At 36.8% G+C, this 25,869-nt stretch overlaps 1 protein-coding gene across 1 annotated transcript in view; it reads right to left on the bottom strand.

Annotated features, from left to right (window-relative positions):
- Window positions 1-25,869, bottom strand: part of MAP3K15 (mitogen-activated protein kinase kinase kinase 15) — a 65,175-nt gene that overhangs the window by 15,085 nt on the left and 24,221 nt on the right. The window contains exons 4-15 of the mRNA XM_053457312.1: window positions 18,772-18,965; window positions 16,594-16,762; window positions 16,174-16,280; window positions 12,651-12,821; window positions 12,057-12,169; window positions 11,494-11,653; window positions 10,934-11,084; window positions 7,948-8,055; window positions 7,326-7,375; window positions 6,578-6,673; window positions 4,967-5,054; window positions 3,607-3,740 (exon numbers count right to left, since the gene is read on the bottom strand). Of these exons, the coding sequence (XP_053313287.1) occupies window positions 3,607-3,740; window positions 4,967-5,054; window positions 6,578-6,673; window positions 7,326-7,375; window positions 7,948-8,055; window positions 10,934-11,084; window positions 11,494-11,653; window positions 12,057-12,169; window positions 12,651-12,821; window positions 16,174-16,280; window positions 16,594-16,762; window positions 18,772-18,965 (1,541 nt within the window). The remainder of the gene's footprint in view (window positions 1-3,606; window positions 3,741-4,966; window positions 5,055-6,577; window positions 6,674-7,325; window positions 7,376-7,947; window positions 8,056-10,933; window positions 11,085-11,493; window positions 11,654-12,056; window positions 12,170-12,650; window positions 12,822-16,173; window positions 16,281-16,593; window positions 16,763-18,771; window positions 18,966-25,869) is intronic.

Below are 25,869 nucleotides of genomic sequence, written 5' to 3'. Positions count from 1 at the left end.
GCTTAAATTCTCCATATAAGAGATCATATCTGTATGATACATTAATTAAAGAGGGGATAGATATTGCATTTATTCAAGAGACACACTGGAATCAAATTATAGAAAAATCTGCTTGGAAATACTATAGATACCGATATGTTTATGCATCTTCTCTTTTAGATAAAAAGAAGCGGGGAGTAGCCATATTGATATCAACTAAAAATAAATTTGAGTATATACATCATGAAGCTGATAAGGAAGGAAGAAGGATTATATTAATCTGCAATATAAATGACGTTACTTATACTCTGGTTAGTCTATATGCTCCATCAGAGGGATCAACAAGATTTCTTAATTCAGCTATGGAATCAATAGAAAAAATTTCTAAAGGCTTATTGATTATAGCAGGCGACCTGAATTGCGTAATTGATATTGAAAAAGATACTAAGACCTCGAAGAATCGTAAATCAGATGTGTGCTTGAAAACTAGGGCCAAAGTATTTTCTGAGTCTTTGTCTAAACACGGCCTCTATGATGTCTGGAGGGTACAACACCCTGAGGAAAGAGACTACTTTCTAATACAATAATCTAATACAAGATTTGATACATCCAGATCAGGCAGGATTCATTCCTGGTAGGGCGGGAGAAGAAAATACGCGTAAAATTTTCAATATCATGGAACACATACATAGATACAAAATCTCTTCAGTTATAGTAGCCTTAGATGCCCAAAAGGCATTTGACAGGATTAATTGGAAGTTCCTAGCTGAAACACTTCAAGCATTTGGTTTAACAGGTCTCTTTTTTGATTTAACTATGGCTTTATATACATCTCCGGTTGCAAAGATCAGAGGTCCTTTCCTAGACTCAGACATGTTTCATATTTATAACGGCACAAGGCAGGGTTGTCCATTAGCCCCCTTGTTATATGCTCTAACAATTGAGCCTTTAGCAGCTTATGTTAGAAATTCTTCTAATATTTTTGGTATAAATATTGATAAACATGAATATAGCATTACATTATATGCAGATGATGTTTTATTAACATTATCTGCTCCTTTATTATCTATCCCTGCTCTTTTAAAAGGAATAGAAAAGTTTGGACACTATTCTAATTATAAACTTAATTTATCAAAGACTCAGATGATTCCATTTTATCTTTCTGAGTCTCAGATATCTACAGTTCATGGGTATATTAAAAATAATGACCAGACACATCAAATTGATTATTTGGGGATCATAATCGGACCTATATTGGAAGATATTGCTGATATAAATCATAAGAAACTCTTTCTAGAAATAAAATCTTCTCTAGCAAACTGGATGAAACTTGAAATCTCTTGGATGGGTCGTATTAATATTCTTAAAGCTTACATAATTCCCAAAATTTTATATCTTTTTCGATTAATACCTTTTTTTGTCTCGAAAGATGTTATCTTAAAATGGGAAAATTTACTGTCTCAATTTGTTTGGGCAGCTAAAATAATAAGATTACCCTCGGAGCTTCTTAAAAGACCTATTGAATCTGGGGGTTTAGGCTACCCTGATATAAAGGAACTATACGAAGCCTCCCAAGTAGCTTTTATGATGGCCTGGGGCTCTACAAAAGAGAAAAGCTCTCTGGGTTGGTATAATATAGAGAAATATAATCTTAAAAAATATAACTTTAAAAATCTTGATCCCTTCTTGCTGTTCTGGTTACCCCAACCCCAATTTCAGAAGAAAAACTTTCCGAGCTTAATAATTGCAGATATATTATCCTCCTTCTATAAGATCAAAAAGAGGTTCGTAAAAGGGGCTCCATTTACAAAAAATTGTCCCCTGGATGTTTTATTATTTTACATACCTGATCTTGTATTGGACAATTGGAAAATTTCAGGAATAAAGCAGATAGGAGACTTTTACTTAGAGGAAAATCTGGCTTCTTTTTCTCTTCTGATTGATAGATATATATTACCGTCAAGAGAAATCTTTAAATATATTAGATTAAAACATTTTCTAATATCAAACCCACCATCTGAATGTAATCCTTGGTTGAAATTTATTACTTCGTGTACCTCTAAGGGAACTCTGTCTAAGATTTTGAAATCTTTTAAAGATAATAAGACTCTTGATAAGTCTAAGGCACAGAAACATTGGGAGAAAGAATTGGAAATTACTATTCCCTTGGATTCTTGGTATAAATCATGGCAATTTACTAAAAAAGCAACTCACTGTATAAATCTTCAAGAACTCTTTTTTAAGATTATATATAGACGGTATATGGTCCCTACTCGTATAGCTAAATTTCATCCAAGGAATGGAGATAGGTGTTGGCGATGCCAGGTTGAACAAGGTTCGCACAAACATATTTGGTGGGATTGTCAAAAGTTAACTCAACTTAAGATAAAAATATCTGAGCTTTATCTGAAATTGTTTGGATCATATTTGGAACTTTCCCCTCAAAGGTTTTTGTTTCATTTAGAGTTTATAGATATTAATACTAATGAGCAGATTTTATGGGTTAATATACTCCTGGCGTTTAAAATCTGTATTGCTAGATATTGGAAGAAACAGGATTTACCAAATTGGCAAGAAATTAAAATGCAAATAAATTTGCAAAGTAATGTAGAAAAATATTTTTTTCTAAAAGAAGCTATCTCAAGAGAGAGGTATGAGTGCATTTGGCAGAATTGGTTTCAAATAATAGATTAAAAACTCCCTGTGCATCAATATAATATAACCACAGCACTGCTCCAATGGCCTTTGTCTTAGATCTATAGTGGCCTTGATAATCCATGACCTCTCTCTCCTCCTAAGAAACACTGAGTGTTTGAATATTCAAAATTTTTATTCTTTAATTCTATGAGCTTTAAGGAAATACAGCAATATTCATGTATGAATGTTTATGTAGATGTTTTTATGTTGTTAAGTATCATATGTATTCTAATGTCTTGTCTCCTTTTTATATTCATGAAAAAAAAAAAACCTTAATAAAGAATGAGAAATAAAAAAAAAAAAAAAAAACATTGAGCCAAAGAAAGTAAACCTCTTGTTATGCAGGAATGTTTTTTCCTTATTCAAGAAAAATGTATCTAGGTTTTAAACTATAAAACTTTTTCATATTTATTATCCATGATTTAGTATTCTAGAAGTAGAATCATGTTTAGTGCAGCTAATCAGACAGAACCAGCTTTGCGCCCTAAAATGTCCCTTTTCAATAGACTAACATCTTTACCATGTCAACTAACATATGGCCACAATGTGAATTTATTTGGATTTTTGCAAATCCAGTGTGAATCACTTGAATTTGAGCAACAACCAGCTCGATAGTTGTTTGAAATGTGACGTTGCTCTCGGACTACATTATAGCAGTGGATTCTGACATTTATGTATTCAAAGAAGAGTCCAATCATCCAATAGAAGGCGTTTTAAGGGAAAAAAAGTTTATATTTTTAAGAAGATATAAAAAAGAAATCTTAAAATTATAATCAATTTTCATCTTTTGTTTCTATAAATCCAAATGATTATTTTAAGTCCTTGTTACTCATTGTACAGCACTGCATAATATGGTAATGCTATATAAATAGTAATAATAATAAAAATATTATTTGACAGGACAACTATTTATTGCAGACTCTCACTCACCTACTGTCTCTCTCTGGTATCTCCTTGATTGCTATGCGGACCTGATTGCTGAGATCCCGGCCAGCATATACCACGCCATATGTGCCTTTTCCCAGAATGACTCTATCACCATTTTCATCGTAGTCGTATTCATACTGGAAAAAAGTATCGCACAAGACATGTCACGTGCAGTGTCCATACAAACTATACTATAATTGAAATTTAATTTTTCCTCTGTTAATCCACTATATGTTCCTATATACAAATCAAAAATTAAAGGAGTTTATTTGGCCTATGAAGCAGAGGTATGATTTTCTATTCTCAGCACAAATATTAATAGGGAAAAAATGTATTCGAATTAATAATAAAAATTAAATCTTCAGTTTGGCCTATACTAATTAAAGATGTTTTAGCATCCTTAAAAAAATAACTACAGCTTGTACATTCTGTTTTCAATCAGGGTGGCTGTTATGTGGATCACTGGTTTAATGGTAAAAGACTTCTTTACCTAATGGAAGTTGAGTTCTGAGCAAAATGTGGCAGAACTACCTTATTAGTTAATTTCCTTTCCTAATTTTACCAATCTTTCTGATAATCCCACCGTTACCAAGGTAGCAGCCACCAAAGAGCTAAAAATTTCAATAGAAATGATAATTTCATAGGGAGTAATAAAAATATAAACTCTAGCAACAGGAAGTTAAGATGGCTGCCTCCTGAGGTATATAAATAAAGCAGATTTCTAATACATATAAATTGCTTTTTTTTAGTCTGTAAACACCATTATAAACTGTAGGTGTATTTAGGGTTTGTAACGGCAAAATGTAATGTTTGGTTAAGTGCCACATCTCTTTAAACTGGTAAATGGAACATATCTTTGATTACTATATCACAACTCTAAGTGGGACACTCATAAAAATAATATATTGTGCTATACTGGGTGAAAAGCATGCGACTTCTATATAAATATTCCTCATTAAAACTGCATTATAGGAGGCTGTTCTGTCTTTGAAATATCCTTCCATGGAAAAAACATAAACTGCCACGGGCGCTTTTTTAATTCTTGTAAAAGTCAACAACAAAAAACATAGTGTGGGTGGCCATACACAGGTACCATTATATTTTTACGAGATAAAAGCTGTGCATTGAATACATGCAAACATAGAACTTAATGCAACTCAATTGAACATTGGTGATAAAATGTGTTTTTGCTGTGATTAGTGTTCTATATAGTCCATGTGGGTAGTAGCTGGATACACGCAGAATAGATTTTTGAATAGGATGAACAGGAAAAAAAAACATATAAAAGATATATGTATATCACACAGAAAGGAAAAAGATATCAGGTTATCAGTGCACATAAAAGAAGCGACTTCTACGTTACCTCTAATGTATCTCCATCTGCCTCTCCCTCCAGCTCCACCGTGCTGCCTACAACATCTGTGATAATCTCCTTGACAAGAGTGCAAAACCTGTCCATTGTAAACACAAATTGTAAACCACAGGATAACAGTTAAGAGATCAATAGTATATGAAAGATAACGTGCTCAAAGTCACAAAGGTAATCATTTGACTGATGCTGGGATTTTACTTGAGACTGATCAACTTGGAGCTTTACCTCTGGTGACCCACTCTAAATGCTCATTATCCAGAAGGATAGTAGTTTAACTCCAACTAATGTGGTATATCTTAAAATGATTCTTTCTTGCTGTAGATTTGTTATGTTTCACAGTTTTTTTGTTTTATGTAGGGCTGTATGGTAGAATGCCCCAAGTGTAAAGTTTTCACAAGGGTAGATAATCTAGTACAGACAGGTTCTTACGGTACAGTTGTCTCAAATCCACATTAAGTAACAATCATTTTCTTTACAGTGAAATGACTTTGAGTTAAAAAAAAACATGTAGATTTGTATAGGTACCAAAAAACAGGACACTTAAAGCATTGTTGTTATTCTACTCCAGGGTTGTCCTACTGAAGGTCCATGGTAATGAGTGGCCACCAAAAGACTGCCTAGAAAATTCAGAAGTTCTACTGTGGAATTTAGTGGGATTTGGCCTTCGACAACCTGCAAATGACATAGGACCAATCCCAACTAACAGCTGGACAGGATTTCCTATGAAGCCGGATATTTAACCTGACAGAGACAAACCTTTAGAAATGGTAAACATGACCCTGCTCACAAGCTTACAGCCTAGATGTTTCCCTTTCCCAATGTATAGGAAATTCCCTTCTAGACTAGAAGTATAACGGTGATGTGTGAGTTTATAGCAGAAAAGGTACCAGAAGATAAACGGGGCATAGATAAACAACCCATGGGATGATTTGAGTTCTATTGCCCTATTTGATTTCCATGGGAATAACTCTGCATTGTTTGTGTAACTTTTGTCACAGGAACGCTGACTATGCTTCTACGCTTCTGACACTGGTGTGAAAAACAAGTTCACCTAGTTCTATTGTCACAATCTTTCCCATGCATTCTAGCCGTGCTGTACAAAAATAAATACAACACTGCGAAAGAACTGCCTGTACGTGACTCTGGAGCAAAGATTTGGCCAATTGTATCCCTCTAGCTGTTGTTGGATTACAACTCCCATCACCCATAACCGGTCAACAAAATCCAGAGAGCAACAGCTACCCAGCACCCAGTGTGGGTTCCCTTAAGCGGGGCAATGATTCAATTTTCTTCATGTTTAAAGTACCTTTAACACATTTTAGTAACACAATTGTGTTATGAAATATGCAGCTGCTTCTAATAATCATGATTATAACTCTTAATGTATAAATCTTAAAAAGTGACATGTGTATTCTACACCTCCCTTACATATGGAAAAAAATGAAAAAGATTTGTGCTCTTTACTAAAAAATTAGGTATTAATATCACTTAATTAAAAAATAAAAACATTCCAATATGTGTAATATAATCCAGCAGTTTCCTTAATAACACAATTTATATTATTAATTTAGTTAAGTCACCAATTAAAAAGGTAATACCTACCTATTGCACTGATCCTCTGTAGAAAAATAGATCTGAAAATCGTCTGAATTATCATGGACGTATAAGAAGCAACAGCGTTCATCAAACTTGGATATACTGCACAAACAAAAGGCAAGCATGAATTTTGGCTAATTTATGCATTTGCACATACAAGGTTTCATTAGAACTGAGCGACTCTCGTGTTAAATTTGACTGTGCCTGAAGAAGGGACCTCTGTGTCCTGAAAGCTTGTGTCACTATCCTCTTAGCCAATAAATATATCACTTTTGCTCCACTTTTATGATTTCTTAATTACAAAAGTACCTTGACTCCTGGCAACAACTGCGAAATTATACCCACGTAAATCTACGGTCAGACCAGCAATTAAAATAAGTAGCAGTATTTATTCTGCCATTCAGTGCATAATTGAGGAAAAAAACATGATAAATGATTTTTTACAGGTGTAAGAATTATAAACTGGGTCATTTGTAATGTGACCGGTCCAGAATATATATTCATGATTAAGCACACAACTAAATATATTACATGCCTCATAATATTTTTATTGTACAGACTTTGACGTCTCAGAAATTGTTTCAATCATTTGTATAATTTCCTGTAATTATGAGTTTACAAAAAGGCTTATAATCTAAACTATGAAAGCATTGTTTTCTACTGAATGATTCTTGGTGGCTAAATGTTGAATTCTACTCGTTTAAGCAAGAGAAGATTGCAAGACGCGCAAATGGTTCACCAGTATATCTCAGACCTTATGCCTCTTATCGAGGAGGCTGTGAAGTTCCATTCATGGATGCCTTTCTGAAATAAAGGTCACAAAACTGGATCAATGAAAAGTCATGACCATTGCTATTTATAAATAATGTGGTATATATATAGCCTAATTGTGGCAATTTAACAAACAAAATAAAGTATTCCATATTTTACTGCTTTAATTACACATTCTCTGTGACTCAGGTGCCCCATGACCCTGTAGCCTAAACAGCGCTTACAGAGAATGTAATATATATACTAGTGTGTGTACTGTATATATATATATATATATATATATATATATATATATATATACATACATACATACAGATTACATATGACTCAAACATAATATCAAATTATTTACTGCAATTGGATATGCAATATTGCATATGGTGCCATGTCATGATGTCACAAATTTACTTTTGTGGTGCTAAAAGTGTGTTTGCTAAACCTCTATACTAAATGTCCACAGTCCAAATCCTGATTTGGTCCATTTAAAGAGAGGTTTAAATTGTATAAGATAATTTGGCAAAAGGATTGTTGTCTCTTTACACTATCATATTCCATTATACAGCTCTGTAAAGTAGCTTAACTATTATTTATTCATTTTTTCTTACCATTTCCACAGGAGACACGTGCCAAAGTGAGACTGTCCTTTCATCAGCCTCCTTATTTATCGACACATATGAGGGCTGATAAACCTTTGTGGGTTCTAATACAAGAACCTAGAAAAACACACAAAAAAACAAACAACTGAGACCCTGACTCATTGAGTGGCCTCACCTTAAAAGAAAGAATGAGCTTGTTGCGCAGGTACTGACGCTTCCACTCTAAACAAGATGTTCTGCATGAGGCCATTTGACCCAAAGTCATAATATCAGAATCTAATTTTGAAGATACGTGCGCAAGCATTACATGAGACAACAAAACCCAAAACCACATGGAAAACAGCAGTAGAGGTAAATAGTAATATTTTCTCTATTAATATAGTTATAACATTTCCACTGAAGGGATGTCTATTCCCTATTTTCTTCAGCAGAGGTATTTAGAATATTTTTTTTAACTCAAAAAGAATGTCATGAAGCTGAAGCTGTTTAAGTGAGAGTTTAGGTCCTCTGTGACTGCTGGGTTAAACCCATAAAAACACAGCAATGTTATTACAATAATAAAGCCTGCAGATAATAAACAGAATTGTATGCATTTCCTGTAAAGTACTGACCATGTAGGTTCCCTAATGCATTAACACACTATAGTGAAGTTAATACTTCGCCTGTTGAATGTGCTGATGCCCAGGGGGTTTGTTAGGTCTCCAAAAGTTCTGGGGCCCATTGCAGATTTTATAGCAGTGAAGTAAAGAAGCTCACACTCTTGGGCAGGCATACACATGAACACAAAATACATGTGTGTGTATATATATATATTGTGACAGTGTGAACCCCAGGGAGATGATTAGCATGGCATCTGAGTACAGCTGCTATGCAGATCATACATATGGGTCCCTGGGGTGGAGCAATTGGAGAGCAGGGTGGGCCAATGCTCCATTCCCCCATTCTGTGGAAACTCCATGCCGGGTTTTCCAGGAGGCTAGAAGTCTGCAGGATCCAGTACGGGATTTCTATGAGGCCGGCGTCAGGCCCAGGTGCTGGGCATTAAAAACCCCTGGAGCCTGATACTCAGAGAGACTGTTGGGGAAGAGGAAGTTCCCTGTGCTCCCAGGGCAAGGAGAGGCCCTGAAGAAGCCCATCCCTGAGCCAAGTGAGGCAATACCTGCCTGGACATTTTGTGTGCCGTCTGGGGGAGGTTTTCCAGAGCCTGGCGTAGCTGGGTCTGGCTGGGAGGTTGAGTTAGTGGGTGATTAGGCTGGTCAGTTTAGACCAGCATAGTTAAGTTAGAGAGGGCTCCAATTGGGAGCTAGGTTTTCTTTTTATGATTTGGTTTTTGGGGTTTCAGCAATTAAAAATAAAGCGCTGTTTTGTTCAAAGCTGCTGTTCCTGACTCTGATTGCCCTAGAGGACTGTGCTTAGACCCCTAAAAGTGACATGTATGGCCCTCCTGCTATAGGGTTTGTCACAATATATATATATATATATTTATGATTAAGCAATATTTACACAATATATCTAATTTACAATTTTTACAAACATTTAGATGTTCCATTATAAGCGTTTGATGCAATTCCTCTGTTGTGCAGAATAAAAGTTTGAAACAAAAAATTCCTCAAAATATAACTAAATTATGGACAACGTTAAGACATCTCAGCTACCAGCATTTATATATTACACACACACACGCATGAAAAGAATGAATGCCTGTTTATTTAGGTTTCCTACCAGTAGGGGAGGGGATACAAACCTCAGTGCACGGAAAGGTTAGTATGCCAGCAAAATTAGTATGCCACTTTGCTTATGTGCAAGCTTTGTTATCCCTGCCCACCTTATCACATTGTCTATGGGACATAATAGAATGACTCGGTCTAAATCACCTAATCTGACCCTGTGACTAATAAAGGTCTACAAAGGAACTGAAGTCTCCATCTTCAAAACATTGCCTGCATTTGCCCCTTCTTAACACAAGAAGCCACTAAGGCTCTTGTTCACACCCTCATTATCTCCCACTTGACTATTGAAACCCTGTCTTAGCCGGTCTCCCACATACTTGTCTCACCTCTCTACAATCCACCATGAACGCTGCTGCGAAACTTATCTTCTTCACCAATTGCTTTACTAACGTCTCTCCCTCTGTCAGTCTCTGTATTGGCTGCCTGTACGCTTCAGGATTCATTTCAAAATCCTGACTCTTACTATCAAAGTTCCCCACAGCGGTTCCCCTACTTCCATCTCCTCACTCATCTCTAAATACACTCCTAGCCGGTCTCTCTGCTATTCCGATGATTTCAGTTTGTCCTCTCCTCTGATTTCTAGTTTTCATGCCTGCTTGGAAGATTTCTCAAGGGCTGACCCTATCCTCTGAAATGCCCTCCCCAGCTTATTGGTCTTGCCTTTGGCTCTTCAAAAAATCCCTCAAGACCCACTTCTTTAAGGATGCCTATGAACTTCCACGTTATCGCGAGAGGCGTAACTAGAAACCACAGGGCCCCCAACTTCACCAAACATGCCCCACAATGCCACATTTCCCCCACAAAAAGCTTGTGAATGCCACCTTTGCCCCCAAGCAGCTTATCAGTGCCATCCCAACTTCCAAACACTTTGGCTGTGTCATCATTGTTCCCAAATAGCTGGTGTGTGGAAACATTGCCCTCAAACAGCTTGTCTGTGTCTTCTTTGACCCTTGCAACATACACATGTTTACACTTACACTTATACTCTTTAACACACACTCACTCGCAGAAACTCCCTCCCTCAAAATTTTTGTCATCCAAATTCACAGAATCAATAAATTCCTCTCTATGCATCTGGTGTTTTACCCAGTTCTTTGCCTTTCAGGAGATGTGTTTGCCCAACAGCATCTCCTACTCAGCAATGTGCATGCTTTGGTACTCCCTTACAGTATGGGGATCACGGGTGTTAACATTTCAACAGCAGCTAAATATTCCCAGGCCACATCACCTAGAGTTGAATATACAAACATTTATGAGAGTCTTACCGGAAATCGTAAGCCGTTTGTGGACTCTTTTGTAGCCTCAACAATTATGTCCATCCAGAAATTGAGCCTCTCTTGTCGTGGAGAGTGTTCAGCATTCAGCTTCCTAAAACGCTGTATTAGTAGTAAATTCTGAACTACTGATCTCAAGTACCTAACATATAAACACAAATGAATGACCAGTATTGATTTAACAGTAATATTTACTGTATATTTTAAACTTCTGTTCCTGTAAGATTCAACCAATTTTTCAAGACAGGGGAGAATTAAATATGAAAAGAACATGCCTTAGGCACTTCTTCCATTACTTTATACAATAACTTGCTTAAATCATTTACTAAACTTTATAAACAAAGTACGGTATTTCAATCCCATCAGACAGGGGCTTCTTTATGTGAAATCTCTACTAAATCACACTTTTGTTACTGCAATGCTTTATAGGAGCCCTAGACATGAGTAGGAAAAAACATTCTGGTTGACAACTTCCTTTTTTCCAATATACGTTACACTAAAACGTGTTATAGAAACATGATTAAATAAATGTTGATTCCCTGATCGCTTACCAGACTGGAGGTTTCAGCTTGAAGAGTCGTTCAGCTGCCTGGACAGCCTTGCCAATATCATTAGCCAGCATGCTCACAATGAAGAACTGACCTACATCCCAATAATTGTTCATTTTCTCCAGGCTTCCTTTCCTTCCCAGTAGGCTATTCAGTCGTACACCTTCAATTTTTAAAAATATATTTTTTTCACTTGAACTAGTTTACCATAATTAGAATAGAGTGCCTTCATTACCGTAAATCAGGATTAGGACAAGGGGCCATGACATGTTTTAGTTGGTTAATAGCATGATAACGCCAGTCATCGATCATATGCATTTGTAAAAGGTTTATGTTTGGAGGTATGGGTCAAGAACAGAAATGGCCGTCTATAGTGTATAGTGCAATCTACAGCTTGGTAGAGAAACTTCAAAATATCAGAACGATGGGTAGCTATGAACAGGTATGCACGGCTGTTGAAATCATTATTATGCTTAACCAAATACTTCAGTGTTGTTTGTCAATTGATAATTTTCTCTCCCACCTACATCATCCACCTCAATGTCTATCCAGTCTCCCACACTTACCTATTTTTCGGAGTTCTATGGAAGTTTCAAACTGCTGGCCGGCCACAATAAGCAGGACTGCAAGGTTGATTCCAGAATACAAAGATGGCTGTAGTTCAAAGCCTTTCCAATACCTGGCAGAAACAGTGGCTATTTACTCTTACCACAATAGAAAAGCATAAAAAGGACATATTTTATATATTTACACTGTACATGAATAAAACAATAAATTAGGAACTTAATCACAAAGCCTGTCATTATATTAATTTAGTGATGCTACCTAAGCATGTACTTTTTTCTTGCTTTGGAGATGTTTGGTTTAAAAGTAAGCCTCAGCAGGTTGTGATCTGCGACAAACCTATGGTAATAAATATTAAACTTACATAGGCTGGTAGAAACAATCTCTAATCAGTCGAAAGGGTGAAATAATTTAACAAAAGATAAGAATGGGATGGTACTGTTGCATACAAGAGAGATCTGCTTCCTAGTTGTCAAAGTAAGGATGGTGGTAGTGGAGGAGGCTACTGGGGGTGCTGCCCCGGGTCAGCAATGGGCAACACTGAAGAAAATAAGTTGCTGCTGTTGAAGAATGTGTTACCAAATCATGTTTCTTACCATTCAATAGCATTACCCCTGCTTTGGATATCTTTGCAATCAGAGTCCAAGAACATGTCTTTGTATATCCTTCCACAGAGGCAAAACATGTCTGGTGCTGGATGATCACACGTCTGCAATACCTGTAGCATCACATGCAGAGCCTTTTCACGGTCACCCGCATTATTTCTCCTAGAAATTGCACAGAAAAGTTACAGGTTTTATATAGCAAACTGTGGGCAAACAGGTTCATTGGTGGAGGAAGGTGACCTAGGGTAGGAGGAAGTGACTACAAAGAAGGCAGTAAGTTTGCAGAAGAAGAGCCACCTGTCAGCTCAGAGATAAATGTGCTGTCCCAGACCTCAGAAGCTCTAAAACCCAGAGATAAAAACATAAAGTATATTTAGTGGTCAGCCACCACTGAACAAAACTCTTCTGAATAATATATTATTGCAGGTTGTTGATATTTATTGAATTAAACACTTATTTACATGCAACCTTTGCCACAAGTCAGTTTGTGAAATTTCTGCCCTGCTACATCTGCCCCAGTCCACTGTAAGGGCTATTAGTGAAAGTTTTTCAGGATTTCTTAGTTCCAGTGAAGGGTAATGTTAATGCTACAAAATACAGACATTTTAGATAATTGCACACTTCCAACTTAGTGGCACCAGTTCCCTTTGTGTCCCTTTCCTGTTCCAGCATGGCTGTGAACTTTGTAAAATTCAAAGTCCATAAAGGCATGGTTTGATGGGTTGGGTGTGGAGGAACATGAGTGGCCTGCACGCAGCCCTGACCTTATTGCCACTGAGCATCTTTGGGATGAATTGGAACGCTGACCGTGAGCCAGGCCTTCTGGTCCAACATCAGTGCCAGACCTCACAAATGCTATACTGGATGAATGGGCAAAAAAATCCCACAAACCCCAAATTCTGGTGGAAAGCTTTCCCAGAAGAGTGGAGGCTGTTACATCCACAAAGATGGGCCAACTCCATTTTAATGTGCATGATTTTGGAATGGGATGTCCAACAACATATAGTGTACATATATGGGACCATACATATATTGAAGAACTATACAAAGCACCTGATACCATACCAACAATGCTACATCACTTGAGTGAGATAGCTGGATTATCTAATTTACTATCTCTATATTCCCCCACTTTCCAACTGACCTACTCAGGGATGGCACAAGTGTTTCTAGTCCCCAAAGGGACGTGTGTATCCAGGAGCATCTCCCCCACTCCAAAGCAACAATCGCTTCCTAAAATAGGAAACAACCTTATAGCAGCAGCCTCACCAGACCAGCAACCTCAATAGCTACCCAACACTAACATTTTTTTTTCTCCAACCTTACATTCTAATTCAACTTGTTGAACACTAATCACCCATGGACCTGATATAATATTTAAATGTTTTAAATTTTAACATTTAAATGTTTCTATCATGTCTCCCCTCTCTATTAGCCTTTTAAGGGTGTACACATTAAGATCTGTAAGACTCATCGTCATAACATGTGACGTCTTTACAATTACAGCTCCATTTCTGTATTTATAAATTAACAACTTAACAGCTTGCATTAATTAAATCATGCTACGGCCTTCTCACGAAAAGGTCATTCTACAATGGTTAGAGGGAAACGCATTTGCCAATGAAAAGCAAATATGTGATCCTAAGCTTAAAAGCCACTTCTAAGCCTGCTAGTAATTATGACAGATTTCAAAAGTTTACTGACCGGTTTTCAGAGCAGCTTATGCTTTCTTGATCCCTTGGTATCCAGGCATAATGTATGGAGAATGGAGTGTGTTTACTTATCACTGCTAGTTAAAGGCAGTTCCTTTTCATTATTTTAGCAGTGCAAGCATCTTGGAAGACAATATTATTTCAAGCCAGCAGGTTTATGCAATCTCCTATATGTAGGTGGATGAACAGTGAATCTCACTATATCTCATTTTAACCAATGTATACTTGATCCTTGTCATGCATCTGTTTGAGTATTTACATAAGCCTAATTGGTCGCTTGAAGGTGTGAATTTGATGCAAATTCATACATAAAAGACAATCTCATTTTTCTTCTGCACTTTGTCTTATTAACCAATACTACTGTCCATGCTGAAGAAACTTTGAGGGCAACATTAGGTAACCATCATTTACCTTTAAACATACTATCATACTTTTGTACAAAAACAAACAACATATTTTCCCCTCCATTCCAGGAGCTTATAAAATATTACAGCTGGCACTTAACTTTTTATAGAACCTATCATGCCTAGGTTTGAGTTGGCCTGTCCAGAGCCCTAGACCTAGGGTATCATAAAATGCACTGGGACTTCTGCTCTGAGGTGTGTTATCCAGAGGACAGCAACATAATATCAAATATGGAGAATATGTATTGTTGGAATGTATATTTAGAATGCCCAGGTGTTTTTGGTGGATAGATACCAAACATGCCCAGGGAGATAAGTTCCTGTCATGAGTTATGAGAATGGCTACTTTGCTTAAACCCAGCGTATTTGATATTCACAAAAATGTAATTTTGATAAAATTATGGAGGTGTTCTGTAAATATCAAGTGAGATTTGACTGACTAAGACAAACTGATACATTAGGTGGAGAGAGCCCTGCTCACAAGCTTACAATCATGAGGCTGTTATAACTTCAAAGTGCTTTAGACTTCTAATAACATCATTAATTGTTATATTCACATAAAAAGTTACAGGTGTTCTGTTTGGAATGTCAATTCAGCAAACCCTTTACTAAACAAGATGTAGCCTTCTACTATGTAGATTAAATCCTGTGATTCCATAAGCATTAAAAATCAACTATGGGCACAATACCCATATACACAGAATAGATAACAAAAAAGACTAACCCTTAAATGCACACACCAACAATCATATGCACTCTTTTGCATATGATAGCTGCGTGGTCCCTTTTCAGGATGTCCCCCTTGAAAATGCATAGGTGGATTCTGTAGAATCCCCCCCATATGCATTTGTCCCTTTATGTCACCTCCACCCACTATTTTCTGCGCTGGAGACATGTTTGGCTAAACTACTTTATAATTGGAAGAACTAAAGGTTCGACTATCAATTTATTTATATATATAGAATACATACTTTTTCTCTCTGATGATGGTTCAAATGCATTAGCGTCAAAGTCATTATTAGAGAAGACAGGCCACTTTACCCTATTCTATCCATAAAGTAGACAATACTGAAGTCAAATATTAAACCTGAAAGATACACAGCTCATTGTGATAAGAGGTGGCCTCGTTTCCTTGTGATGTGAGATGCACAATGGGACTTGAATCTGTCCTACAGTTTTTTTATTGAGTCGCTACATTCAACCATTCTTCATGTATTTATTAGAGGTGTACCTGTGGTGCACAAAGTAAAAGAACTTGTACATGAAAAGGATGGCACCAAAAAATCGAACTGTTCCATGCAGTGACATTTTAATATTGTCAGAAGACTGTGCTGTGTTGCTCTAAGAAAAGCCTAGTCTTTATATTAAACACAATAAATAAGTAAAGCAAATAGTTACCGATTGAGGGCAAATGCATAATGAAACTTTATGTTGTGTTGATCTGCTAAATCACAGGTTGGAAGCATCTCAAGGGTTTCCACGAGTCTGACCATAGCATCATAATCCTGAAAGAAAAAAAAACAACAATACTGAATAATTATCTGTTTTTAATCCTTTTGTTTTGTTGGGGGCCTGTGTGACATCATACTATATGTACATCAGTATTCTTATCATGTCTGGTTCTAGAACTATTATGTCTTCTGTGGAAAGCATTCCCAGAAGAGTGGAAGCTGTTATTGCTGCAAAGGTGGGTCAACTACATATTAATGTCTATGTATTTAGAAGTCATGGTGTAATGGTCAGGTGTCCCAATTCCTTGGTGCATATAGTATATATTTGGAAATAAATAAAATAGTTTAGGAACTATAACACTCTTACCTGAATGTCTCTATATGAAAGAAGCAGGTTAATTACAATATCTGATGTAAGGAGCTCTGTGTTGTCCATGCGTAATTTTATCCGAGTCAGCTCTTTGGCCAGTTCATCTCCTTGATATTTCTCTCTGGCCTTCCTTATATCATTGAGTAATGTTTCCTTGTAGTATGCACTGGGACAAGAGCAGATACATCAACTAAACTACAAGACAAAACAATCAAGTAGGTTTCTACTCAGTAGTAAAGACAGAAACGCAGCATTTCCCATACCTGGTCATGGTAGATGAACATACCGCATTGGAATACCATGTGTTATAAAACAATGTTTAATATTAAAATACTTATACAAGAAAACCACTAGATCTGCTTGGTGTATCATGTAACAATATAAAATACATAATGCTTTACATACTGTTGTCATACGAGTGTATACAGGGATACGTCATTCACTTTATTAACTTATTTGCATCAAATGGAAAGCTTGATTCCTTTAGAGAAGAATCTATGCTCCCAGTAGTGTCTCCAAAATCTATATCCTGTTCCCATTAAGCATTTTAATCATAAAGAAACAGATATATAACTACTAGATGATAGATTGTAGTATTTATTCTTATCCTTGGGAGCCAAGGTAATGCTACATATGTATTTGTGTGTTTCCCTAACCCTTTGTGAGTACAGAGCCAAATTTAGCCGAATGCATCTTCTGCAGGTCATTTAGCTGCGGGTGGGAAAGGGCCAAATGCCATTAAGGAGATTCTGCACAATCTCCACAAGCATTGGCAAAAATGAACCACACGAAAATTTTAAGGGACCATGTCTTAAAGTGCATATGGTGTTTGGAGTGTCCCTTTAACCATTTATTAATTTATTGCATATATTTATAAGGTTAGGAAACAACATTCCTTGCTAAGTTGGCAGACAGCTTCCAAAATGTTCGAATAAACATTCAAGTTACAAGTTACAAGTCAAGCAGATCTTGAATACATTCAATAGTCAAGAACCTTCACAAACACTAGCTATGTGGCTTTTAGTAAATACTTGAGTTGGTCTTTGAGTTGTATTATGCAACTAAAGTTATGTGTAGTTATGTCTCCTGAGGTAACCCCTTTAGAGGATAGATCCAACAATCTTACACAAGTTTGTTCTAGCCTTTAAATCATTCTTCTTCATGTAGTTGATTAACCACAAATTCTGGCCGTAATAAACACATTTACATTTTCTGTTACTTTCCATTTTATATATAGCACCACAGGATTCCATCGCTCTATTACAATAGGAAAGATGGAGCTTGACATCTCCTTAGAGACCCGGTTGCACGTTTGTAGGAAGAAAGAAAGATACAGTATATGGTACAGCTCAAGGGCAAAACACATTTAGTGATATAAGTAACTGGTACCCCGCCACCTGCAGAGTCTAAAAGGACAATCACATTTTCCCCTCAGCAAATAAACGAAGGTTTGACGATACAATACCACTCAGTCTGTTCACCAGAACTATAAAATCATGAAAACGACCAGTATCGCTAATGCCCTACGTGTTACATCGGAGAATATGGACTTCTTCAGGGGCTTCTTCTGCGATCAAACATATACATAAATACAAATGTGACCTATTTACTTCCCCCCATTGTCCGATTTTCGATAAAGGCCTTCTGATAAAGAAACCCATGTTCACAGCGTCCAATTCAATCTTCCTTACAATTAATACCACGTGTGCAAGATCTCATCGCAAAAGATTTTGCCCGGTCAGGAGACGAGTTCATGCAAGGTGATTGTTGTTCCTCAATCTTTATTGTGAAGTATGTTTTGCTGGTCCTCAATGCCCATTTTATATGTGATCACATTTAAATAAATTTGGTGATTTTTTTTCCCAACATCATACAGTGGTGTACATATACCTTTCTTTCTTCCTATATATGTACACTTGGGTCTTCGAGGAGACGTCAAACTCATTTTTAAATCAAGTTTATAGTGACAGACCTGTTTTTGTAGAGAGTCTACTTTATATAGGAGAGTATTCATCTTTGCTTTTGTATTCTGTTCTTTGTTGTAAGAATAGGAAAGGGTTAAAACTAACAATTACATTAAAACTGACAATACCATTAGGGCATTCTGATACAGAAAAGGAAGAGGGACCTTCTCTTGCTGCCTTCAACCTTAGTATTTGTACCAACAAAACTTACCATGATGTTACGTGGATGTCCTTAAGTAAGCTTATGAACCGGTCCACCAAGGGAACGCATAATGGCCCCAAGAGGCTGTCCCAGTTTGGCTGCATGTACTCTGAGGCTCTCCTCTGCGCATCACTCTCGCAACAAAAGTAATCCCCGCAGGGTGTCGCAATGTATGAAATAAAATAGTAGTTACCGCTGGAAGCCTTAACAAAACAAATGACAATCAAATTACATACACACTGCAAATAAAATGTTAACACAAGATTTACAATTAAAGAAATTTGATACAATTTAATATGTACCAACAATGTTGTCGGTTAAATTCCATGTTGGACTGCAAAAGAGGTGGCTCCAGTGCATGTACATGTTTTCTTCCGAATACATAAGATGTAGCTTTTAAGATTAAACAACAACAAAAAATGCTGTGTAGATTTATTACAAATACAGAGTGGTGACTTCCAAATAATAATATTACATATTTTTTGTGTGAATTTAATCATAAAATATTACAGGTAAAAGCCACTTAATAGTAGGTGATAAAAAATATGTTATGTAGGAACCACTTTAAATAGCTGCATCCAGTATATGGTTTAATTAAAGGACCAAAGAAGAAACCTGCTATGTCCGTCAATATTGCAAAACACAGAAACACAGAAATTGACAGCGGATAAAATTCAGACCTTCTAGTCTGCCCATTATTTCTGATATAAAGACTGACACTTTAATTGGTGTTTGTTCTTATTTTAGATTGAGGATTGCCACATGCCTATCCAACTCATGTTTCAATTCCCTTACTGTATTAACCTCTACTACTTCTGTTGGGAGGCCGTTTCATTTATCTACCGCCCTCTCTCTAGAATATCAATATCCTTCTGGCTATGGGTTCTACAGAACTGTATACAATAGTTTAGGTAAGGCCTGAATAGAGATCTGTATAGTGACATACTATATTTCTATCTATATTTCTAGCTATACTATCTATTCTCTTGAGTTTTACAAATTATGCATGTTCCAGTGCAGGAATTAAATGAAAGAGTCACCTTATTGTCCCAGGCAGACCATAAACTGTAAGTACAAATAAAAATATGCATACATGGGACAAGGCTCGTGGTCATCGGTGTCTACGGGCCAAATCAAAACATACATACATGTGAGAAGGCTTGTGGTCATTGGCATCTACAGGCCAAATAAAAATATGCATACATGGGACAAGGCTTGTGGTCTTCTGTGTCTACGGGCCCAAAAAAAATATACAGACATGGGACAAGGCTCGTGGTCATTGGTGCCTATGATCCAAATAAAAATATACATACATGGGACAAGGCTTGTGGTCGTTGGTGTCTACGGTCCAAATAAAAATATACATACATGGGACAATGCTTGTGGTCTTCTGTGTCTACGGGCCCCCAAAAAATATACAGACATGGGACAGAGCTTGTGGTCGTTGGTGTCTATGGTCCAAATAAAAATATACATACATGGGACAGGGCTTTTGGTCTTTTGGTGTCTACAGTCCAAATAAAAATATACATACATGGGACAGGACTCGTGGCCGTTGGTGCCTACAGGCCATTTAGAGAAATATCTATTTATCTAATATATTTAGAGAAGGAAGAATAAGACTTAACCAATAAGTTTCAATAGACAAGAAACTTTTGGAGATGGCCCTGATGAATATTTTCCTAAATTTTGTAAGGGAACTGGATTTATCTCCACATAAAGTTAAAACACATGGTGTTAAATAAGGTCATCAGGATCTGGGGCACACAAAGATGACAAAATCTTTGTGATTTATACTAAGTAAATAAAAAAAAAGAAGCAGTTTGAAAGGTCTCAAAGAAAGGTCATGAGAAAAAATTAAGACACATTGTTTCTTTGGTTACCTGCTGTACACTAATTAGGCAAACGACAACATGTTATGTAACAAGCCAGAGGGGGTGGGGAAATCTGCTTTCTAAAATCATAGTGGAAACAAGCAACTTCAACTGAACAACATCAATCTAATGCCAACAAGACTTCTGGACCGGTGTATGGCCGATCAATCGTAAAACCTCTTTAGTGGAGGGCGATGTACAATGGGTAGACAGGACATAACAAGGAGTATATAACATAATAACTTGACTTACAGAAACAGGTGAGAAGGGCTCTGCTCAAACAACATGTGCAAGTGAGGGCCGTATGTTTAATGTGTATTAATAGTATTAATGTTCTCGATACATTCCTGAGTTGCTATTATCAGTGATTACAATGTATATTCTGGCTGGGTTGGTGACAGAAAATAGAAAATACCGGTATTGGTATGTAGACATAATAAGTAAAGCGTGGCCATAATTTGTGATTTTGGTAAACTTTTGGCAGCAGTTGGGTTCATGGAGCAGCAGTCTAATATGGCTGCTCACTAACATGGTAACCAATGTTTAAAAAAAAAAAACAAAGTTAAGTGTCACCATATAAAATGAGATACAAAATAAAGAAAAAAAATAATATATATAAAATAAAAATAAATTATTATTTAAATAAACTTATTTTTATTTTTTAAATAAAAAAAAATTCTAGGCCACAACACCCATCACCACAATAATGATGAGCGTGACAGAAGTTGTACTGTACTTCTTAAAAGGTGGGTACACTAGGAGTACAAAAAGGTACAATTTTAGCTAAATTATGGAATTTAACCTTATATAGGTGTGACCTGGACTGTTGTGTACTGTCACCTACATGGGCTGTGTGTACAACCTGTAAATTTACTAAGAAGGAGCAGGTTAAGACTGTTCAAAATGTTTTTAATTGCACATGTTATGTGAAGCACAAGCTTAACTCATCCTGAACAAAATATATACGGGTTTCCCTAGGTAAAAATAAACTGAACATTCAGCTGTTTCCTACATCTGACTAGGGCAAAACTACAATAATTACAAGAGGGGACCCCAGCCACTGAAAAAGTTAAAGACAACACTGCCTATAAGCAAACTAGCTGAACATAGCTAAGCAGAAATTTCTGCTTTTTAATCAGTTATAGGAACAACCAAAGCCCTATCCTTTGACATACATTTTCTTTCCAATGCACAATTCAGAATCACTACGAAAAGGGTTATTCTGCAACAGCTAACTATATCCATAACTTGATGACAGTATTAGTGTGGTGACATAAGTATTGTTGTCAATGTTTTTGCCAGTTGAACTCTTCCTGTATTACATGTCTTTTGATATGTTAACGAGGGCACACCTACAGTGATTCAATATGCTTGTTAAATGAAAAATCTTAGTTCAGTTTCTCTCTGACCACCATCCTGCATGGATGGGGTTATCGGTGGTGTGCTGAGTTATGTTGGACCTTTAGGTTGCAGGTTAGTCTTGGAAAGTGTTGCATTGTATGTTGGGCTGTCACTCATTTATTGTATGTTACTGTGTTTTTGTCTCTTATTAAATATCTGTTAAAGTAGACGAACCTTTGTGAGATATATTTTTATATTTGGTTTAAACACCACATTTGGCGACCACGAATATCAGACTTCTACAGCAGATATTTATGAGGCCGGTGACTAAATTGCATTTTTAGTGCACAGCGCAACTGCAGTGCAGCATTTTCACAAGACAGGGGTGTAATTACAGATTTTAATATATATTGTGCATAATCTTGTTGATGTTTTGTTTGTTTGAAATCTTGGCCTGATTTGTGTATGAGGCCTGGTGATAGTAAGACAGTATCCCTCACTGTGGAGATATCTTCAACATCTTTATTGCAAATGGTGTCTTATTTCGTTCTTACATTTGTGCATAATTTTAGTAGCAATTTTATTTGTAATTTTTTCTTTATACACCAGTTTTAATATCTTTGCCATTGATCGTGGGGTAGGCCTGGTGCATGTGTGAGGCCTAGTTGAATACAAAAACCCTTTGCCTCATGGTGAATTGAATTGTGTGTGGGGGTTTTGTTTGGTTTTCTCACCATTTTCTTTGTTTCTCATTTCAGGATAGGCCATCAAAAGGGAACTTTTCTGTATTCGCCTTAGTTAACATATAAGCATTGTTACCATTGTCTGCACTATTTAAAGGGGGTTTCATTTGAATTTGTTTTTGAAGATTAACAGTATTTTACAATGGCATTCCCAGGTGCTAACTATTTTTCTGTAGAAGTGCACAATTATTTTAGAAATTATATTCAAAAGCATAATGGTCCATACATGCTCCCAGAACCAACAGATTCAAACTGTGGGAAATATGAAGGATTTATGGATGTTTTAACAAACATTATTAAAGCAAAGCTAAGTGCTAAGAAAAGAAAATGTTTAATTGCACAATCTGTACTGTCTACAATTGGAGGTTTGGCAGACATGGTACAGAAATTAAAAAAAGAGAATATGGAATTAGCAGGCAAAATGGAGAAAGCACAAAATGAAAAGGACTGCATTATGCTAGCTGCCTTAAAGACCACCACTATCGTGGATAAGTTACAAAAGGAATTAAAAGACATAGAGGAACAGAGGGATACATATTTGGTTAAAATCACTGAACTCCAGAACATGGTAATGGAGTATAAAAATAAAATAAAACCTGAAAACCCAAGGGAAGATTTACATAATAGCCTTAATCTTCCACAAGCCCCAATAATTGTCTCAGAAAATTTTAATGTGCAACAAATGCCAATAGGTTTTTCTACCCAGACACATCCTTTGTCTATGGCTGAGAAGGATAGTTTCCAAAAATGGTGGGGAAACATGCCAACCAATGATTTTAACAATTTTACACATTGGTTTCAGAGGGGAGCTGAGAGAGCTAGTAAAGGAGGCCTTAAATTAGAGGAATGGACGGAGCTGTTAGAGTATGCTATGGGTCCCATAGCTAGTATTTTACTGGGATTTAATGGCAGTGTGTCTAAACAGGCAGGAAGAATTGCAGCAAAACAATTCTATTTACTCAGTGTAGAGAAAGAATTAGCCGACATTACAATGAGACAAACAGATGGTCCTAGAGAAGTAGCTCAGCGGATATTATTCTGGTCTACACTACGTCAGCCACAGCCGCCAATGGTGTTGGGTTCACCAGCACATATATCCAGAGTGTTGGATGCTCTACCCCATGGATGTCAAGAGTTTGTGAGGCTGTTTGACCAAAGGCCCACAGACCTAGAACTGCTGCTAACTAGAGCAGACAAGTGGTGGATTGATCATCTTCACACTGAACATGCTTTTGTTGTCTCAGCAGTGAGAAAGTTTCAAGGAGAAACTGGAGATATAACATGCAAGGAGAATAATTGGAGAAATCGGCAATGGGAGGAGCTTCAGGGAAGCAGACATAGATTTAGTCAGAATTGGAGGAGGAAAGAAGGAAATAATTGGAGAAACCAGAGATTTGGAGACTGTAGTAATAATGGAAGAAACAGGGAGAGTGGTAATTGGATGAGAAATGAAAAAGAAGAGAAGTTTAAAAATCTGAGATGGGAGGAGCCAGAGAAAGACAATAGATACTGGGGAAGTTATAATTGGAATATCAAAAGAAGGATAGGTAATAATTTGGGGAAACAGAGATGGGATGAGCCACAAAGGTACAACTACTACTGGCAAGATAATAACTGGGACACTAAAAGAGAGAGAGAGGGTAACTGGAGAAATAAGAGATGGGGGGATCCTCGGGGAAACAGCACTAGGCAAAATGATAATTGGAGGGGAAAAGAAGGGGTGAGTAACTATAGGGAACCAAGACAACAAACTGGGAGAATGAGGGGTGGTGTAGAAACATTGGGAGAACAGGCTAGGGAGTTAAGAAGGGGGATAAAGAAACAGGAAGAAGAGCATAAGAAGTCAGAATTATTGGCAGTTCCTGCATCTGACTTAGACGATGGATTATCTGATTGTTCCTCCAGCTCAGGGTCACAAAGTTATATGAGCGAAGTATTGCCTGGTTGTGAAGAATATTCTGAAGAACAATCTCCACAAGACAGAACAAACCCAGCAGATCAACTTCTCTTTGGGTCTCAACCTAGACACTAACCCTGCCATCAACCCCACCCTACCTCACAACAATTATTTTTTGATCTTACAGGACATCTCAGAGCTTAAGAGACAGTGGTGATGGACCAGTGGATAAGTATACACTGTATCAAATTGTATTATTGTAAAGAGAAGAAAATCATGGTTTAGGTTAAATGTTAAAAGTTTTTTTAAAGGGGGCGAGTGGGATGCTGAAATATATGTGCATCCCAACATAAAGTAATTAGTTACTGTCAAAACTGAGGAAAATGTGTTCTGGCAATAGTTTATTTCGATGGCCAAAAGAGGGATTGCCAAAAAGACAATATAACTTTTTGATTTTAATATTTCTTTTATTCTTTTAAATCCATAGAACCATGAAAGAGTTTACAGCTATAATCCTGGACCACCACTTCATTACCATCACTTCATTTAATTTATGCCTATGCTTTGTATAATATATGTACTGTAATTTGTGGGTCTCGGGTATTGTAAAATACATTGCAGGAAAACTCATGTCGCTGAGGGAATTTATTCCGGAGGGACAGTGGGCTGAATTTTTACCTAAAAGGTTTTTTTGCTCCCACTGGGTTTTCTTGCATTTGGGTAGGGGGAAGTATTTAAGATTGTAATGTAAATATGTTGATATATGTATGTTTTAATGTAAAGTGACAGTCCTAGGTCAATTGCAGAAAAACTTACGTCGCTGAGGGAATTTATTCCGGAGGGACGGTGGGCTGAATTTTTACCCAAAGGGTTTTTCGCTCCCACTAGGCTTTCTGCATTAGAGGGGGGATACTTAGAAAATGTGCAACACAGGAGAAAATAAAGTGGGGGAATGTGGTGACATAAGTATTGTTGTCAATGTTTTTGCCAGTTGAACTCTTCCTGTATTACATGTCTTTTGATATGTTAACGAGGGCACGCCTACAGTGATTCAATATGCTTGTTAAATGAAAAATCTTAGTTCAGTTTCTCTCTGACCACCATCCTGCATGGATGGGGTTATCGGTGGTGTGCTGAGTTATGTTGGACCTTTAGGTTGCAGGTTAGTCTTGGAAAGTGTTGCATTGTATGTTGGGCTGTCACTCATTTATTGTATGTTACTGTGTTTTTGTCTCTTATTAAATATCTGTTA

Source organism: Spea bombifrons, chromosome 2 (assembly GCF_027358695.1).
Source record: "Spea bombifrons isolate aSpeBom1 chromosome 2, aSpeBom1.2.pri, whole genome shotgun sequence".
Classification (NCBI taxonomy): domain Eukaryota; kingdom Metazoa; phylum Chordata; class Amphibia; order Anura; family Pelobatidae; genus Spea; species Spea bombifrons.
Note: the sequence above shows the minus strand (reverse complement) of the source record. Positions and strands in the feature narration are given on the sequence as shown.